General features: G+C 38.0%; 1 protein-coding gene across 1 annotated transcript; it reads right to left on the bottom strand.

The window, feature by feature from the left end:
- Positions 1-1,510: 1,510 nt before the first annotated feature.
- ccndbp1 (cyclin D-type binding-protein 1) lies at positions 1,511-20,863 on the bottom strand. The gene is given in 10 exon segments (XM_051707285.1): positions 1,511-1,586; positions 1,810-1,856; positions 4,520-4,581; positions 4,726-4,987; positions 5,168-5,244; positions 6,507-6,580; positions 6,657-6,756; positions 10,884-10,962; positions 11,102-11,162; positions 20,817-20,863. Coding segments are annotated over 10 exon segments (885 nt in total).
- Between the last annotated feature and the right edge of the window lie 714 nt (positions 20,864-21,577).

The raw sequence follows: 21,577 nt of genomic DNA on the forward strand, positions 1-21,577 counted from the left end.
ATGTTGCCTCGAGCATATGGCTGAACCCAAAATTATGTATTAATAAGTCCCCTTTCTGCTGGTCAGAGTGGATTGTGAGGGGGGTTACTACACTCAGTGACCTATATGAGAGTGTGGTGTTGAGATCCTTTGATAATTTGACTCAACATTTTGGGATTCCCAGGTCTCAATTCTTCAGGTACTTATAGCTGCGCCACCTGAATTGTACTAATTTTGGGAGTAGTATACACCCCCCTAAAGCGGCAGATACTCTGGGAGAGGTGATTACTGCTTTTGGAAAAGGTCATGAGGCATCAGTGTATTACTCCCTGCTAATTAAGTGTCTGGGGGACAGAGCTTTAACTTCTATTAAGAGATTATGGGAGAAAGATTTAAACTTGGTATTGGAGGAGGGCGCATGGGCTAGGATTTTAAAAAACATCAAGTCTGTATCTAGAGATGCAAGGGTGCGCCATATGTAATTTAAGATTTTACATCGATTCTATTGGACCCCCTCTAGACTGTATAGGCTTGGTCTTAAAGACACACCCACCTGCTGGAGATGCCAATCAGAAGATGGGGACACAACCCATGTTTTTTAGTGGTGTGTGAAGAATTTTGGTTTGGTTGGCCCTCATTTGAAGAATGGTGCATGGAGACAGGGAGGGTGGCGGCATTCGAGAAAATGTCATCTGGAAGACTGGGGAATTGGGATTCATTTGATGGGAAATGGGGCAAATATTTGGCATTTTTGGAAGGCTCTCGGGGAGGGGCAGTGGAGAGAGAAGTTTAGTTTTAAATGTGGGTGATATATATATATATATATTGTGTGTGTGTGTGTGTGTGTGTCTATAATTATGTGACCACAGGGATGTTTGTTGAGGGTCAGGGTGGGGTTGGGGATTGGGAGGGGTAATAGTGGGGGTTAAATATTGATTCTGTGTATATTTGTTTTGCTTTTCTTTGTTATCTATGTGAATCAATAAAAAAATGTTAATCAGAAGTCATACAACTGACTTTTTAACTTTTTCATGGGAAATATGTAGAATTATGAAGAAATGTCCACATTTCATGCAAAAATAAACTTTGCTCTCTTTGGTGACATCATCCCCCTTGAGATCCTGTAGAAGTGTAATAATGCTCTTCTACAAGATTTAAAATGTCAAAATGTTAAGTCCCATTAAAGCAGATGTAACACACACACACACACACACACACACACACACACACACAAAATTATGTTCTTAGGGGCAGTGGTGACTCAGTGGTTAAGGCTCTGGGTTACTGATCAGAAGGTTGTGGGTTCAAGCCCCAGCACAGCCAAGATGCCACTGTTGGGCCCTTGAGCAAGGCCCTTGACCCTATCTGCTCTAGGGGCACCATGTCATGGCTGACCCTGCACTCTGACCCCAGCTTGGCTGTGGAAAAAAAGAGTTTCACTGTATATGTGCAAATTGTATAATGTGTGATAATTAAATAAAAAAAAAATTAAACACAATGCACATGTGAGAGATTCTTGTGCAATCAGCCACTATGATTTGATCTTCTCCAGGTTGTGATGCACTTCACTCCACCCATGACACATCAGCCTCCACACACAACACCACCTAAGAAGAGAAATGAGGAGGGTACGTGACCTCTCAGAGGGTGTGACTGGCAAAACTAAACAATGTGGGAACAAATGATGCTGTGTGTGAGACAGTGAAGAAAGCAAGAGATTAGGTGTGCTGACAGAGACTAATCATAATAATCTTTCACTTTCACCGGAGTGACTGAACTTCAGTCAGAAATCATGTTCAGGCAGAATAAACCAAAATAAATCTCTCTTACCTCATGATCTCCGGCACTTTCTTCAACGCACATGACAGTTTACACACCTACAGTGATGAAAGAATAAAACACCATTAATAATTCCATTAACATCAACATGAATCACACTGGAAACTATGTCACACACATACCTTAAACACACACAGAACCAGTCAAAAGATGGATCCACTAAATGTTTTTCATTAGGGATGGGAATCATTAGGAATTTAGGATTCTTTCAGGACTTTTGAAGAAGATTTGTTCAACTATATACACTAAATAAAAAAATCTAAACAATAAATGTGATACCATATTTCATTCATTTATTTATAAAATTGCACTGATTACATCAAAACTGCACATTGTCATATGAACAACAGTCAGTAACTGCACTTCCCTGATTGAATCTCACAGGTCTGAAGTACAACATTAAATAAACACAGTAACAGTTCCAGAGACAGTTTATTATTATTATGTTGTACTTCTGTGATTATGAGAGTTTAACAGTTCTTATTTCATTTTGAGTTGGACATTCAGAACTTGTTCATCAGTATAAGATTCATTCAGTAGCCGCTCTGACTGATGCAGAAGTGTTTTTGATTCACTAAAAAGAACCTGTTCATAAGAGTCATTTGTTTGGGAACACACTGAGCATGTTGTGTTTTACGCTGTAGATTTAGTGAAACACTGTCAGAGTATTTTAGTTCAGTGTTCAGCCCACACTGGCAGAAATCTGGATGTGTGAGAACCTTTAAAGCCTAGTGTTCACTACACGACTCCAGCTCGTCTCCTTTGATGTTTTGAGTCGGCGACTGGTCTGCGACGAGAAGTCTCGGATCTCACGACGAACGGTCTTGTTGTATGTGCACTCCAGCGACAGGCCAAGACGAGTCGCAGACGCTACGACAGTTTTCAAAACGGCTTGATATCTAGACGTCGTCAGGTGTGAACACTGTCCCGACAATGAGCCACAGCTAATGAAATATAGAGAGAACACAAGAGGAGGGCAGGTGTTGGGTAGCAGGTGGCAAAAATAATAAATAAAAACAATAAAACCTCACCCACATCTCTCTACTCACTGTTTTTATTATTATCAGCTGTTTTATTATTTTTTTCCTTTGCAAATGGTGCCAATAAGCATAAAAATGGTTTTCACGAATAAACTGCGTGAGTTTATGAATGAATTCGTTATCCTCACTTTAAAAAGCATCTTTGGCGAGCCGTTTGAAACGGGATGATGCTAAAGACAGCTGTAACGGCCGGTTTTTCACCGGTTATGTGCGGATTTAAAAGGGAAATAAGCATACGATCTGAAATGTAAAAAAGCGAATGTATGAACATGTACAATAGGGACACAGAAATGAGCAGCACACACATTAGAAGCTCAATTACAGTTACAGCACTAAAATAACTCCCAATTCTGCTCTAAACATCACATTTGGGAATATTAAGAGAAACTGTGCCCCGGTTTTTCTTTCTCGTCTTTTACTTTTTATGCTTTATTATCAAGTAAAACACAGATGTAATGATTGATGAATGTCCTCATGAAATCAGAGACTCTCTCCTTGAAATACGAACACAAATGTTCAAAGAGACAACCAGGTGTAACGTGTAACATTTGTGATCGGATCACCCAAAACTCCTCTCTTCTCCCAATTTGGAATGCCCAATTCCCACTACTTACTAGGTCCTCGTGGTGGCGCGGTTACTCACCTCAATCCGGGTGGCGGAGGACGAATCTCAGTCGCCTCCGCTTCTGAGACCGTCAATCCGCGCATCTTATCACGTGACTCATTGTGCATGACACGGTGGAGACTCACAGCATGTGGAGACTCATGCTACTCTCCTTACCAACTTACCACACGCCCCACTGAGAGCGAGAACCACTAATCATGACCACGAGGAGGTTACCCCATGTGACTCTACCCTCCCTAGCAACCTGTCCAATTTGGTTGCTTAGGAGACCTGACTGGAGTCACTCAGCACACCCCGGATTCAAACTCACAACTCCAAGGGTGGTAGTCAGCGTCAATACTCGCTGAGATACCCAGGCCCCCCTCCCAAAACTCTGCTTAATATCAGGTGTACACATGGTCTCAGTTGGGGACGAATGGTCTTGTAGTTGATACACTACAATCCTAAAGTGTTCGCACCTGCACGACGGAATAAATGGACTGTGAGTCGCAGGACGCCGACTGTAAGTCGTGTAGTTCAGTTCAGTCACGGAACCGAAAGTCATGAAAATCATACGGTTCCAGTATTTTTTTTAAACAAGATCTAGTTTTAGATTCCCATACCTATTTTTCATTTTCTTAAAAACCTTTAAATCTAAAGGCTTAAAAGCTTGAACACTTGTATACAAATATAATTCAGGGCTACACAACTCTCGATTTGTTTAACATTTCTGGTCACTAAATAATTCTCATCCTTCCATTTGTTTTATTTCATAGTTCTGATGACTTCATGATTCTAAAATGCACAGAATAGGTGTGTCCAAATTTCTGACTGATACTACGTGTTAACCATTTTTTCAACTCTTGAGACATTTGGGTCGTTACTAGGAAACAGAGATGATTTAATCTTTCATACTGTACTGGCACTCCTAAAATGACACATGAAAGCATCCGGCGATGTCAGTAATGTTGTGATTTAACCAGGCGAGGGGTTCCAGTCCGAACACGTCTAATATTCATGATGTGATGTAATCATGAAATGATGTGTGAGAGCTTACTACTAGTTCCACTACAGAGTGATCTACAGGTGGGTACAGACTGAGAGTGAGATCATCAACACCGCAAACACACACAAAACAAACACACAACTGTTGACCCCTCAGGAGGAAAGGTTGATCTTGGATATTGGTACATGGCTGTTTGGTGTGGCGCAATTTTAAAGCAACAGTGTGTGAAAGTTCATGAACACTCTCAAAAACACACCTTGGGCTGATTTCTTTCGCTGCATCTGCCAGGTCGTCTAACTGTGTGATATTCTCTTCCGTTTCCTCTTTCCCTTTGTTTATGATTGCTGATGAGAGTTTGCGCAAACACACGGCGGTTGCTGTCATCAGACCCTCACGCTGAGAGATGAGCTGACGGTCCGACTGCGACTAGTACATGTCCTGGTTACCACAGGAAACCATTTCATCATCATCGTCATCATCTAAGATGTCTCCAAACTGGTCCTGAGCCTCAGCCAGAGCCTTCAAAGAGAAGGCATGACACAGGAAGTGATTTTTTTTCACATGCAACATACAATCTGCTCAAAACTGTGTCATATTAACTGCCCATATTAATGAAGACCATGTGAACAATCAGTGTTTTAAACTACTAAAATAATGAAGACTTTACATCCTGATTCATTAGAAACAGATTCTCCAGACCTGCTCCATTTCTTCCAGTGCATCTTTCACCAAACCGACATATGATGTCACGACTCGTAATACAGCACTGCGGTTATCTGTGAGGAATAAATCAATGACAGATCAGAATCAAATCGCTTCAGTAAAATACACTTGATCAGAACCTTGGTGTGTTATTTGTAACACAAAACAAAACACATCATCAAAATCAGTTCAATCTGTTTAACCCTTTAACCTTGGATTGGGCCTGCGAGAAATAAATATAATTGTCTAAATATTAATAACTACAGTCTTGACCAACACATAATAGGTATCGTTTGAAAGTTTAGATGCTCTACTTTCCAATGCATGTAGACATTATGACCAAAACTAAACAAGTGCTTTAAAATTTGTTGACAAATCAGAAGTGTTCTTTTTGAATAATTCATAAAAAAGTTGCACTGTACAAATTATTGCAGTCAGTTAAAACTTTAATCTCATCAAATAGCCATTTATCATATGTTGTTGGAAAGTTATCAAAGAGTAGAATACAACCAGTCTATTTGTTTTACTCACAGACAAAAATATAGCGAGTAATAGCTAAGTATATGTCTTTGACAATTATGTTGGTGTTGCTTATTTGAGCCGTTTTTGCTTATAACTTCACGAAAAATAAATGGAACATAAAATATCACATACTGTTACTTAGAGAATGTGATTATTTTTCAAACAAGCCCACACACAAGATAATCAGATGCATAGATCATTAGATAATCCACATGAAGCACAATGTTACATATGACCACCAGGAGATGGCGCCAAATACATGACACAGACTCAATGATGACTCAAATGACACAGAATGAAACTCATTCTGTGAAACCTCATTACTAAAATCATGTCTGCATGCTATGCAAACCTTTAGTCATTATTGTGTTTACATGTGTAATTAGTTCTTATGTACAATTGTTATGTTTTATTTGTTTGGAGGGACTTTTGGACACTATGATAAATTATTTTTGTAATGTAATTACTTTTCATTGCTTTGTCGTATCAACACAAAATTAAGAAAAATAAGAAAAAAAGTTAATTTTTGGCTCAATTTTTTTCCCCAGCAGTTTCTTAGGCTGAGAGTCTCAGAATGAATCATAATCTATATATCATTAAAAATGTTTTGCAAATTGTTCTTTACAATGATACTAAAAACTTTCTTTTGTCGAGTTATACTGAAACAGGAAATCTTTAAAAACACCTTCAGAGCTTAAAGGGTTAAACCTTCTGCTAAGAACTTCATGTGCAGATCTTCATACATAGCAAATTATCAAAAATGGCAAAGCTTTCCAAATCTTTCTGTTTCAAGTATATTAGTTACCCCCCTAACCTTTCGAAAGCTGATCAAAGTGGTCACATGCCGCTCAAACCCCTCCAGTGGATGTTAGCTGCTCCTGTGATAAACTTCAGGAAAACTCATGAATGAACCATTAAACTTCACTAAAACACATGAACTCTTTAGTGCAGAGATGTTTGTTACCTCTGTAAAGGAGAAGAGTGAATAATGTCCAACAGCTGAACTAGTCCTTCCAACACCTCAGCGGTGGCGTCTCGAACGGCCTTCTGTAGTGTAATTCCTTCATAAAACAGAATATTGGCATTATTTATTTTCATATCAGTTGAGTTCACACTAACCGTTCACGACAGGGTCACCAGACAACTTTAATAATAGACAAATTACCAAATAAAGACAGTCTACAAATGTAAAACTGCTGTTTATTGTGCAACACTGAACAAAAGTCAACTCACAAAACAAAGCAGGAATGTACAAACAACCAAATCTAGAACACTTTAACCAATAACAAATACAGTGTATAAATACATGACCTTTTGACTTCTACACACTTCACGTCTCTAAAACATTGGCTTTAAAGGAGTTTTCCTGAAAGTGTTCTTTTAAAATGGTGTTTCCCATTTGGGGGAAGATTACTGGACTGGATATTAAATCTAGGGATGCACCGATGTATCGGCCAATTATTGACCAAATTAAAACTATCGGCATATCGATTATAATGAATAATCTATGAAAAATTATGGTTTATTTATAATTAACCAATAACACACGTTGTAGAAACTCTGTGAATTCAAATGCACAATCCAGAAATAATAATAGCCACAATATGTAGAAGACTTTGAATTTTGAATTTTGAGACTTCGGTATGATATCCATTCATGGTGCACGATTAATTGAATTAAGATAGAAATCGCAATACAGTACTGCCTTGTGTGATTACTAAACCTTAATGAGCTTCAGTCAGCGTGAGCAAGCGGCGCCCTCTAGCAGTCTGGATGGCATTATCCATTATACTACTAATAATACAGAAATTAAAAGGGGTTTTTGTTCCTTTATTTAAAAGTTTTTTTTCCGTGATGTGGTTGACATTTCCGTGGAATTGCCCAAGGGCTCTATTTTTGTGAGTCGCAAGCGCAGCGCAACGCGCTATGACGATGCACAAGATCTTATCCAATTTTTGTTAGAGCGCTAATTCTAAGAGCAATTTTCCTGCCAGCACAACTGGGCATGGTTGGGAGTGTTTGCGCTACTGTGGATGTATTGTATGTAAATGAAGTGCCGCAAATCTATTTTCCTAAGAATTTGGTCGTTGCACTAAGACGCTTCAATACCACCTCTTTACTCCAAAATGCAGTCCAAATTCAGCAGTAGGTGGTAATAAAGTTCATGTCGAAATCTGAAAGCACAGAACATCAAATAATGTGGTCGTGAGCATGGGCAGAGACTCGGGAACGACCTCTGTGGTCGTGAGCATGAGCAGAGACTCAGGAACGACCTCTGTGGTCATGAACACTGGCAGAGACTCGGGAAGGACCTCTGTGGTCGTGAACATGGGTAGAGACTGAGAAACGACCTCCGTGGTCGTGTACACGGGAAGAGACTTGGGAAATGACCTCTGTAGTTGTGGGCATGGGCAGAGACTCGGGAATGACCTCCGCGGTCATGAACATGGGCAGAGACTTGGAAATACCTCCGTGGTCGTGTACACAGGAAGAGACTTGGGAACGACCTCTGTGATCGTGGGCATGGGCGGAGACTCGGGAATGACCTCTGTGGTCGTGGGCATGGGCGAAGACTCGGGAACGACCTCTGTGGTCGTGGGCATGGGCGGAGACTCGGGAACAACCTCTGTGGTCGTGGGCATGGGCGGAGACTCGGGAACAACCTCTGTGGTCGTGGGCATGGGCGGAGACTCGGGAACAACCTCTGTGGTCGTGGGCATGGGCGGAGACTCGGGAAAAACCTCTGTGGTCGTAGGCATGGGCGGAGACTTGGGAATGATCTCCGTGGTCGTGGGCAGAGACTGGGAAATGACCTCTGTGGTCGTGTACATGGGAAGAGACTTGGGAAGAGAAGCCTTTCTTCTCCTCCTCTGGGATGGACGAGGCTGGCAACGCTGGCTCTGGGATGGACGAGGCTGGCAACGCTGGCTCTGGGATGGACGAGGCTTCCAGCTCGTTGGCCGTGGCAGGCGTGGGCACTGGCTTGTTGGTGGCCATGGCAGGCGAGGGCGCTGGCTCGTTGGTGGCTGTGGCAGGCGTGGGCGCTGGCTTGTTGGTGGCCGTGGCAGGCGTGGGCGCTGACAATTTGTGAGGTAGGGTCTTCATGGCCCTACGCATTGACATCAGTGGCAGATCATTCAACTTGGAGACAGGAGCCATGGAAGGCTTCGAGACAGGGGCCGCGGGAGGCTTGGAGCAAGGAGTCGAGGAAGGCTTGACTGTGACCTGCCGTTGAGCAGACTCAGACGTGGCTGTGACATGGCGTGGAGCAGACAGGCGTGGCTGTGACATGGCGTGGAGCAGACTCAGGCGTGGCCGTGACATGGCGTGGAGCAGACTCAGGCGTGGCCGTGACATGGCGTGGAGCAGACTCAGGCGTGGCCGTGACATGGCGTGGAGCAGACTCAGGCGTGGGTGCTGGCTCATTGGCTGTGGCAGGCGTGGGCGCTGGCTTGGAGCAAGGAGCCGTGGAAGGCTTGGACAAGGGAGCCGAAGATGCAGGTTTTGGCCCGGGGTTCCCACCATAATCCACTGTGTAAAGGGAACCGCAAAGTTCCAGAGCCTTCTCCACATATTCGTAGAGTGTCCAGTGAGGATCAGCCGGAGGCATTAGTTCCTTTAGTGCACTATTCAGACCGGTCCAGAAGAAAACCACCAGAGAGCGGTCTAGATAGTGCACTAAATTCACTAGCTCTAAAAATTCACGGACGTGGTCCTCAACTGGATGGTCCCCTTGCTTAAGGAGCAGAATTCTGACAGCTGCTAGATCCATTTTTGGTCAGTCTTTCTGCGACGAGGCAGGCGAGGAATGAGGATCTAAATGCAGCTTTAATAACACAAAGATAAACAAAGAAACTCATATAAGAAAATAAAACACAGGGAACCAAGCACAGAGCATCAAACAATACATGCGAAGACTGACAAAGAAACGGGGGAAACATGGGCTTAAATACACAAGGGAAAACAAGGAACACCTGGGGAAATAATCAGGGAAGGAGGAACACTTGGGGAAACAATCAGGGTGAACCAATCATGAAATAAAACTACAAAGGACTACAAAACTAACACAGGAAACAGGAACGGGGAACTAAACAAGAATTTCAACATAAAAGTCTAGACAAAAACAGGGAATACATGACAACTTTGTTATTTTGATTGTATTTTCATTTTGTTTGAAGTGTAATTTGAATTTAGAAATATATTTGGTTTGATTTTTTCGTGTTTCAATAACTGAATTTATTTTCAAAATCAGTGTCGACCAGAAGAAGTGAAGTGCGTGCCGATACAATCACTGTTAATACTAGCCATGATTTATGTGTCAGCAGATGAAAATGATTAATTATACTTACATTCTCTGTAATTTAACGGAGCATACCTCCATATCCTGAAACACATTTCCATGCATATAAAAGGATCATGTCCCATTTAACAAACACACACAAAATAATGTAAATCCTTATTTTTATTCTTCTAATTCACTGCATACAGTCCATTTATACTACTTCTTATGAATGTGCTGTCTTTGTTTAAATCGTTGGTGCCTGAGGGAATGGACTATATAATAGGACAGCGATGGTACTGGAGAAGAACCTCCATTGACCCGATTAGCACCTTTCGTGAGTGATTTCGCCAGACCCACTTGCGCCTACACTTAGCGCACGCTTGCACAGAAATACCAATAGTTCATGGCCGTGCCCACTGACTGTGCTTATGCAGTTAACGCATTGCCCTGCACTTAGTGCTTGTGCGCTTACAATAAGGCCCATAGTATGAATTTGTAATGTTCTATTATATACAGTACAAACATGTAAAATGGTTGTGCAAAAATGTTTTAGAAGTAGGCTACAAAATAACCTTGTTATCATATTTAGTTATTTTTTTCTATTTATCTTTCATCGTGGTTCTTTAAAATGTTAGCCTGTCATGTGTTCAACAGATCCAATGTTCAATGGTAATTATTTATTGTTAGAACAGTGAAAAAGCTTTTGTACCTCTTTGTACATTTGTAAAGTATAATTCCAAAGTACAACAGTGATTTGATGACAAAATAAGGTAAGTGGCAAAATATCGGTATTGGCCTATAGTTTTTTGTTAAAATTGGTATCGACCAAAGATTTTCATATCGGTGCATCCCTAATTAAATCCATAGAATTGTCCAGTTCAGTACAAATAAACAACACTATCTCATCTTGACTCTTTGGTACCCAAAAGTAAACTGTAGACAGCGTCAGCACACACTTCTGAACAGATTCTGCTATTTTTGCACAATCCTGGAATGACATGAAACAAATCAACACCATTACAGCAACATTATATGATGTTCCTGATGGTGCTGAATATCAATCAAAACTCCAGTATGTTTAAACTCTGGAGGTGAAGATGAAGAAGAGCAAACGCTGACAGTTGCACCTCCTCAGATGGCACTGGAGGCTTTGAGAAGATCTGAGTTTTGTTGCTTCTTAAGATGTTGCTTTATAAACAAGAGTTCTTCATACAATGTGTATACTGACATCTACTGGGCTGCTGTGCAATCAGGAGTTATTGTAATGCCTTATAATCGTATTATATATAGGGTATTTTTTGAATGTATTCTGTATATTCATCAGTGTAATTTTGTACTTTGTAATTATTATTTAAAAATCCTATATCCTACTCTATCCATACTACCTATAACTGATTTTTCTTTTCTAAGTATCTTAACATATTACTATACATTTACATATTTACTTAATTTAAACCTTACATACTGCTCATTCCACTTCTTTTTTATACTTCTGTTTAACTTCAGATTTTATCCTTAATTTCTATTTACTTTGATGCAACACCTTGTGAATGACAAAAACAATTCTATTGTACAATGACAAGAAGACCTTACTTGCATCCTTAATGAACACCTTCGGTTTTTGTCCTTGATTGTTTATAACATGTGTTATTACATAAACTTCCTCTCTGTTTCTGTCACCCCTCAGAACTCACACAGATCACCACAGATTTTACACGTTCACTCAGTCATGAAAATTAATATGTCGTTATATATTTGTTGTCTTTAGTTCACTAACACACACAATTTCACACTTTCACAGTTTTTGCCGAAGGAAAGTCTGATATCATGAAAACACTTATTATAATAATAACCCATTTATCAGCAGTTAGCAACAGACAAGCTGTAAACAAAATTAGACAGTGACTGCTTTTAATAGCCACTAAGTTTAATCGGGTCTCTCTTCTGTGTGTTTAGTTTTAAAGGTTCATATTGACATGTAAATATTAATTGTTATTGTTGTTTTGAAAGTCTGATTCTGTAGTGAAATAAAGTGAAACCTCTCACTCGATCTCTGGTGCATTTATACATTAATAAATTGCTAAAAATAATAATGAAGTATTCAGACTGGTCAAATATGTTTAGGCCCTCATGCAGTAATGAATTTATGTTTGTACTATCTTTGTACATGTGTAGGAGTGATTTAAACACCAGGTGGCGCTCGACGTCAACAAAATAGATTTAGGCCAGAGCAATGATGTCAATGGAGGAGATGCTTCAGTGTGCTGATTAAACTGCTTTTGTGAGGAAACATTTCATCACTTAATGAATTAACCACCTGTCCGCCAATCTTCAACATGTTTTACACAAAACAATCCTGTTTGAATGAACTATGTGTGGAGTTTACTACGATAAAATTGCTGTTTTATAAGCGATGCTGCCGCTGATTTTGCGACAGTTAGGTGTTAGGGTTAGGATTAGTTAGTTACTAAGGTTAGGTTTAGGGTTAGATTTAATGGTAGGGTTAAGGTTGGGGTTAAGTTTAGGGGTAGGGGTAGGTGTAGGGTTTCTGTAGGACTCTAAATAAGCACAAAAATCAGTGTGTGACCATTAAATGTTTTAGGTGCGAGGTGTTAACTGGGGGTTATCTTCTAGACATGACCGTTACGTTCTATGGTAAAAGCGTGGAGGTTCTAGAAGATCTCTGTTTAGGCTCTTTTACTCAATATAATACTCCTTATTTACAGCAGTACCATCTTTAGTTTTTGATGAGAATGGCAACGAGTCTGTGAGCAATAGATGTGTTTAATATGTCTGAATCATTTCCCTGATGAAACATATTAAAAACATATTTCCAATAAACTTCAGTAGACATTAAACTCAAGACAACATGAGTTGTTGAAAATGAGATGTGATATAGGAGATTTTTGATAGATTTATACAGTGCATGTCATTGAAGAAACAGGTCTATCAATCACAGCCTCATTTTAATTCCCGCCAAAATTCAAAGATGGTTCTACTGTGAATATGGTCTACAAAATCAGAAACGCTTTATACCATAAAATTAAAAGTCACTGACAAATAGTGCCATGGTATTAGTATGTTTTTATTTTTTTAAAACAGTACTATGGTCCATGAAAATGGCAATCAGTACCACACTGATTACTGAGATAAGGGACAAAACATGTCCTACATACAAAAGTCCTCTTTATGTTAAAAATCAAGAAATTCATAGTAATAAAAATACTGAAAAAGTTCAATCTAAATGATATGTGTATACTCAGGGCATTTATTATTTATTTATTTATTTATTTATTTGATCACCTTTTCTCAATTTGGAATGCCCAATTCCCAGTGTGCTCTAAGTCCTCGTGGTGGCGCGGTTACTCACCTCAGTCCGGGTGGTGGAGGACAAGTCTCAGTTGCCTCCGCTTCTGAGACTGTCAATCCGTGCATCTTATCACGTGACTCGTTGTGCATGACACCATGGAGACTCACAGCATGTGGACGCTCCGCAATCCACACACAACTTACCACACGCCACATTGAGAGCGAGAACCACTAATCACGACCACGAGGAGGTTACCCCATGTGACTCTACCCTCCCTAGCAACCGGGCCAATTTGGTTGCTTAGGAGACCTGGCTGGAGTCACTCAGCACACCCTGGATTCGAACTCGCGACTCCAGGTGTGATAGTCAGCGTCAATACTCGCTGAGATACCCAGACCCCTATTACATACATTTTTAAATAATTTCATTAGAATGCTCTATTGGAAGCACATGTAACTTAACCTGTCCTCAGCAAGAGGTCACAATTTTAAACTGCCAGTCAAAGTGTTTAAAAATGCTACAAATTAATAAATATAAATATCAAATGAAAGGTAGGAATCTGAAAGATATCAAACAAAACAAAGTCAAATTTAAATGACATTTTCCATAAAACATCTGACAAAAATCTGTGCAAATCAAAATTGTGTCCTCACTTTGCGTCAAATCCGTCAGATGATTTAATAATCCTGAATAAATCAGACAATGTCATGGTCAGTTATAACAGAACACCATTATTAGATAATTAAAGACTTTACACTCTTGTTGGATGGATTAAATTAAAATAGTATGCTTTTAAGTTTGTCTGATGGAGTTCACAGAAATTACAGTAAGATGTAAGTTATGAAGTGAAAAAATGTCAATATAATATAATATAAATTAATATAATATAATATAATATAAAAATACAATATAAAATAATATAATATAATATAAAATAATATAATATAATATAAAAATACAATACAATATAATATAATATAATATAATATAATATAATATAAAAATACAATATAATATAATATAATATAATATAAAATAATATAATATAATATAATATAAAAAATACAATATAATGAAATATAATATAATATAATATAAAAATAAAATATAATATAATATAATATAAAAAATACAATATAATATAATATAATATAATATAATATAATTATAAAAACCTGTTCCCTTACATGGTTCGTTAGCTGAGACCTTGTCTACAAATATATCCATTTCAAATTAATTTATTATTAACCCTTAAATGCATGGAAATTTCACCAAACACTCTTACATACTCTGGTCTTTAGAGACCTGGCACTAATATCAAAAATGGATCTACAAAATGCCCAAATATTGTCAAATTTTCAAAATATTTTCAAAACAATTAGAAAATAATAGAATAAAATATATTAGTATGTTTTATTTTTCATATATCAGAGAAAATGCAACAAATCAGGACAAATATAGAACAGGATTCATTACTTCCACACTGAAATTTCATGCAAAGATTATAATATATATATATATATATATATATATATATCTAAATTGTGTTTTATACTATTTATAAGAGAGAGATTGAAGAATACTAAAGAGGTGTGGGCACAACTCCAAAAAATGTCTGAGGTACAGGGGAGGAATGAGGTTAAAAAATAAAAACTCAAAACATGTTTTGTCCCTTATCTCAAGATTTAGTGACTGGTCATTATTTATAACAAAGTATCATGATATAGATTGTGTGTGTTATCTGAGCCCATAATGTCTTATATAAGTACCTACTCTGAGAAAACTGTACTGTGGCCAGTATATTATACTCTTTTTGTTAGTTGTTGTTTGGTACTTCTGAGGCCTGTAATATTTGGCTTTTAGTTCCTCCACTGTGTCTGTTCACTTCTGAGAAGCTGTCGGCTTTTCATTCACTATCACTTCATTTCCACTTTATAGTTGAAGAGTCAGGAGGACAAAGACCATCACAGCTTTTACATGAAACATGACCACTCAGAAATCAAAGGTTATCAGTGTACTGTGATTCAGAACTGTTACAATGATTATCTGCTCTTCCTGTGTCAGTAATGAGAATACACAAACTTCTGACACATGCTGACAGGTGCCGCATAATGCACACATGGATCTCTAGAAAGTCTAAACATGTATTGACAAATGTTTTGCATTGTCAGTGATTGTTTTAAAGGGATAAGTTCACCCAAAAATGAAAGTTCTGTCATCATTTACTCACTCTCATGTCATTCCAAACCTGTATGTTTTTCTTTCTCCTGCGGAACACAAAAAGAGATATTAGGCAGAATGTTAATCTGCCTCAGTCTTCTGTACAATGAGAGTTGTATGCCATCTTTAGACTAGTGAGTCAATTGTTACAGTAAATCTTACTTTGCTTTGGTGAAAGGTCCAAGTAATCATTTATTTCTAATGCAGAATGAGCTAGACATTATGAACAATAACCAAAACTGATAATAGATCAAATAAGATTTAAAAAGTAGCTCAGGCATAAAGATGTCCCTGTATGTTCTCCTGAAGGGTTTGTGGTAGTTTAGTGTTAAAGATTTGGCCTAATCCAAATGTTGCCGGTTTAAACTAGTTCTTTAATGGAGAATTACTGAGTTCTGCTATCTGAGCGTTTGAGCAACACACTTCATCAGGTTAAACTCTCTCTCTCTCTCTCTCTCTCTCTCTCTCTCTCTCTCTCTCTCTCTCTCTCCAGTGGTCTGACGTCAATGTTCTGTAAGATACTTTACATAAGAACACATCTGCTAATTATTACTGATACACAACTTTCAACAACGCCACTATACAGTATTCTCAGTGAAAATGACTGTAGCTTACAATGTATCATTATGTGCTCTGTATGATCTACAATGTAACATTTATTACACTGTATGTAACAGCAGTAGCTGCCGATGGGACAGTGTGACAGTATATATTGGTTATACATTATTACATGGGACTCATTCTATAATTGGTTTAAGTTAATATATTTCTTCAATGTAACATATCTACTATTTGCAAAGATTAAGCATTAAACATCTTTTTGATATTATAAGGGAAAGGATGTTTCCTCTAGTGAGTTTGTCAACTATGTTACGGACAAACTGCATGACATTACAGACACTGATTAAATGCTACACTTCAAGTAACACACATAATTAACGGTTCTTTTGTCTCTTCTGCCATATGTGCAGTAATGCTTTTAAAATCATTTTAAGAATTGAATGTTTTTGCAGATATAATTATCATCAATGGACATTGAATGTACCCTAAATTATAGAATAATTAAAAAGAACATTTTAATTTACAAGCACAATCCAGCATGTTTAATAGCTTTAGTAAGGTGTCTAAATTTACTACACTGCGTGCACAATTATTAGGCAAACTGTTTTCCTCAGGATTCATTTTATTGTTGAACAAACACAATGCTCTCAGTCAATCCAAAATGATATTGAACCTCAAACCTGAATGTTTAACAAAGTAAAAGTGAGTTTTGTCTTTCTCAGGGGAATATATAAGTGTGCACAATTATTAGGCAACTAAATTACAAAAATAATTTCTCCCAGCTCAATTGTTTATTCTCAATTTTTAGAGTAGGTGCAACAAATAAGTAACACAAAATGACAATTAAATAACAGTTTTGGCCTTTCAAAAATATTCAGTGACCAATATAGCCACCCTTCTTTTCAATAACTGCCATGAGCCTTCCATCCATGGAGTCTGTCAGTTTCTTGATCTGTTCACCATCAACTTTCACTGAAGCAGCAACCACAGCCTCCCAAATGCTGTTCAAAGAGGTGTATTGTCTTCCTTCACATTTGAGAAGGGCCCACAAGTTCTCAGTAGGATTTAAGTCAGGTGAGGAAGGGGGCCAAGTCATTATTTGGGCATCTTTGAGGCCCTTGCTGGCTAGCCGAGCAGTGGAGTACTTGGATACATGTGATGGAGCATTGTCCTGCATAAATGCTGAGGACTTCTTCCTGTACCACTGCTTGAAGAAAGTACTTTCCAGAAACTGGCAGTAGGTTTGAGAGTTGAGTTTCAGTCCATCTTCAACTCGAAAAGGTCCAACTACCTCATCCTTAATGATAGCAGCCCATACCAGTACCCCTCCTCCACCTTGCTGGCACCTGACTCGAAGTGGTGCCCAGTGTCCATTAGTGATCCAACCACGGGCCCATCCATCTGGTCCATCAAGAGTCACTCTCATTTCATCTGTCCATAAAACCTTCATGTCTTCATGTATTTCTTGCCCAATCTTGACGCTTCAACTTGTGAATATATTCAGTGGTGGTCGTGTTTCAGCCTTCTTGACCTTGGCCATGTCTCTGAGCACTTGACACCTTGTACTTCTGGACACTCCAGGTAGGTTGCCGTTCTGGAATATGGTAGCATTGGAGGATAATGGGTTCCTGATAGCTTCACGTTTAATTCTTCTCAAGTCTTTTGCAGTTAATTTGCACCTTTTCTGCGCCCCAGTTGACTATTTGCAACAAAACGTTTGATTGTCCGGTGGTCACACCTCAATAGTTTAGCTAAGAGTGTTGCATCCGTCTGAAAGGCATTTTACAATATTTCACTTTTCAGTGTCAGTTAAATCTCTTTCTTGGCCCATTTTACCTGAGGTAATGAAGCTGCCTAATAATTATGCACACCTTGATATAAGGTGTTAGTCACTTTCACCACACCCTCCCTCATTACACAAATACATACCACCTGAAAATGATTGAACCCAATAAGCATTCAAGTTTATATGGTTTGGAGTTGGAAAATGTGCATGGAAATAATGATAAGATCAGAATATTCACTTGCCTAATAATTGTGCACGCAATGTACTTACAACCTATACAGAGGCGTTTCATAGAACTTCTCTAAAAAAATATGAAGCTGAATTTATATATATATATATATATATACATATTACTTCAAAGTAAATAGATCAAAATGAGTACATTCCTGATAAGGCAACCAAAATGAGTCAGTTAATCTGTCTTATAAAGTAGTTTGAACACTACAGCGGCTCATAAACCTTGACTTGTGTTGTTAAATCATTGTTAAACAGTTATTGGTGTGATAAGAGGGATAGACCCTGAATTATGCAAATGCTCCTATTATCCAACAGAGAGCGGCAGGAACAGATTGTTTCATTCATAGTCAGTAAACATGTGAGTGGTGTGTGATGTGGGACGATCTGTTACTCTGTTCATATTGCTACAGTAGTATCGGCCACACGGGTGATTTAATGTCTAAACAGCAGCTGAAGGAACAAATCAAGATAAGAGAGTGAAAAACATGTTATTGTTCCTAAAGTTCTTTCTTAATCAGCAGAGACGGATCATGTCTTCTGTGTTTGTACATGATCTGCACAGAGACTGTGAGTAAACACTGAGTAAAGATGTCATTGCTTGACATGAAAATACATCACAATGTGTTCACAAAATATTAAACACTCAAAACAACAATATATCAAAATAAAGACATTAAAATTACAGAAAGACAGAATTGTGCTGAGCCCAAAAATTCAAACCAAGAGTTCATTAGAAATCAGTTTTGCTTTAATGTTAATTTAAAATCTATGGTCCAAAGGGGGGCGCTATATCGCAAAAAAAGTTTTCGCTTAAAACATTAAAGTCTCTGTTTACATAAGTCACGCATATGAGGTATCATTTGAAAGCTTAGAATCTGAACTTTTCAGAGATAACCGTTTCTCTTCTGCATTTATGTTACTTAAAATCACAAAATAAGGCCTCAAAATATTTGCGCTGAAAATTAGCGCCCTCTAGAGGTAATGGGGTAGAAATATTTATATAAAAATAAAAGTCCTTCACATAGCACATAAATTAACAAGTCATATATTAAATGAAAGCTCTCATTCTCAGGAATATTTTGTTGTCCTAATACCACAGTTCGAAAGATTTTCAAAAGAATCACAAAGTGAAATATGATTTCTGTAAGTCATCAAATACAAACGTCTCGTTTATGCTCCGATAACTGCTGCTGGAATCCCCAAATAGCTAAAAACTTTATATTTGCTTTTACCTTTGGAAGTTTTCTAAAAAATGAGCCATTGTTTACTTATCTGTGAGATTGCTTGGCTGAATAATCTAATGTTATATCTTAGATGTCCAGAAAAAATATGCCATCAGGCAGGAAAAGCATGTAAAACAAATCATCAAAAAAATAATTTTGATGTCTATTGATGATAAAATGTTTTATATCATCTCAGCTTTCTAATGGCACCTAGACTGAGTTTCTAGTCCACTCAGAGGCCGAGATATTCAATGAAATAATGAGGGTGAAATAACACTAGACTGAATGTCTATGGACGAGCACATCTGTGAGGGCTAAAATGCGTTAGAGCGCCACCTACATTTGCTACAGACATTTTTGTTCTAGTGTTTTCTACCATCTAGTGGAATAAAATTAGACTTTTCAAAGTGAGGTAGAGAGAACAGAACCAGAATTACACGTTTACAAAAAAAAAGTTTTTATTTTAACACATACAATATTATTTATGAATAATTCAAGTCTTTTTTTTATTTGGGGGATTTCTGAAAATATTGGACCAATTTTTTGCTATTAGTCCACAGTATGTGTGAAGGGTGAGCTTTTAAATATGAGTGTGAAAAATTGAAGGTGGCATCCCAAAAATGCCCCAGAGATTGAGTTAATAACGTGCATTTTCTGTGAGGAAGAATCAGAGTGTGTTTCAATCAGCTCCCTAGTTCACTAGTTAGGGCACTAATCAGGGAGTCAGCCATTTCTAGGACTGTTCCAATCACAAAATCGTTCCAGTGCACCGAAACATTCGCTCCCCAAAAACTCTCGTAATGCACCGTAAAAAACAGGGAGCCTCGTTGCTCACTATGTTCTCTTACCGGAATCATTATCAGGTCTCCTCAAGTTCTTCAAGTCGTTAGAAGACGAGTGCAAGTTTAAAACTATAAGGTCAAAGCCTTATTTTCTCTTAAAAGAGACATTGTTTGTAATGTCTTTCATCCATAATGACCATGAAAGGGAAACAATCTTTTAAATATAAGAGTAGTTAGAAGAAGGTTACAAAATACACTCCTTTATTTATGTCATTTATCTTTCATAATAATACTATACGTTTGAATGACAGAGTCATTTATAAAGTTATGTTGTTAATCAATATCAGTTGCATTTAAAAACGTGACCTTGAAATCATTTTGCAGGTGATTGAGTCATAAGTGTCCCATTTTTCAGTGGATCAGCACCCTTGCCAGTGCCCGATTTTGTGTTCACAAGATTACATTTTCACACAAAGCCTTTTTCATTGACTGATTATTGAAAATTGTTTGGTCATACATGGTCAAAACCTCACAGCAAGCCTCATTATTGCACTTTATCCAGATGATCTACTACAGTAATGGACATAGTCCAAATTTTTTGGCTTCTGTTGTGACACTCATTGGCATCAGAACAACTTGAGCGTCACTAGTTAGTGTGCACAGCATGCACTGACGTTATATGAGGGTTAGCGGCCAAAAGTCCTGAGAACATGCCCCATTTACCCATCATGCTCTGCTCTGGAGTGATAACGCTCAGCTTTGAAGCTCATGTTTCTAGTATTGAGAAACTGTCGTGTCACAGCCTGTAAAAGCCGGTATTATCACTCGCACAAGCAAATATGTTTTGAGTGCAAGCGTTTACGTAAGAACTGAATGACATGAATGAACTTCATTACTTTCATTGATGTGAACTGTGATGTAACGACCTGTGAGGGTCTCACCTGGTGGACTGATATCAGACAATGTCCACTGACAGACACACGTGCATCAACACTTTTAGATCACTTTCAGAGCCTCAGCAAAATTTAATTTCGTGGCTTTTAGTCACAAAATACAAGGAAAATCAATTTCAGGCTCATGATACTACCGCATTTAAATAAAGTAGTTTAGTAGTTTCATTTAACAGAAACTTTTATGCAAAGCGACTTACTAATGAGAACCATAGCGAGCAATTTGTAATACAAAAGTCAACAATATCTACTACCACTAGTGCTGGGTAGTAGCGGATTTTGTAATATGGTTTACATAATCAGATTACAAAAATAAAGTACTTGTAATTAGATTACATTACATTAAAATACTTGTAATCACACTGGAGTTACTTTAAATGGATAATATGATTACATAATCAGGCAACGGCAATATTATTTTTTTTTTAATTAAAGATTTAAAAAAAAAAATTATTCTGAATCAGCCTAATGATGATATGCGTTTGGTAAGTCTTCCAGTCTTCTTTTTGTTGGTAATAATAATGAAATATATTT

Source organism: Myxocyprinus asiaticus, chromosome 9 (assembly GCF_019703515.2).
Source record: "Myxocyprinus asiaticus isolate MX2 ecotype Aquarium Trade chromosome 9, UBuf_Myxa_2, whole genome shotgun sequence".
NCBI classification, from domain to species: Eukaryota; Metazoa; Chordata; class Actinopteri; order Cypriniformes; family Catostomidae; genus Myxocyprinus; species Myxocyprinus asiaticus.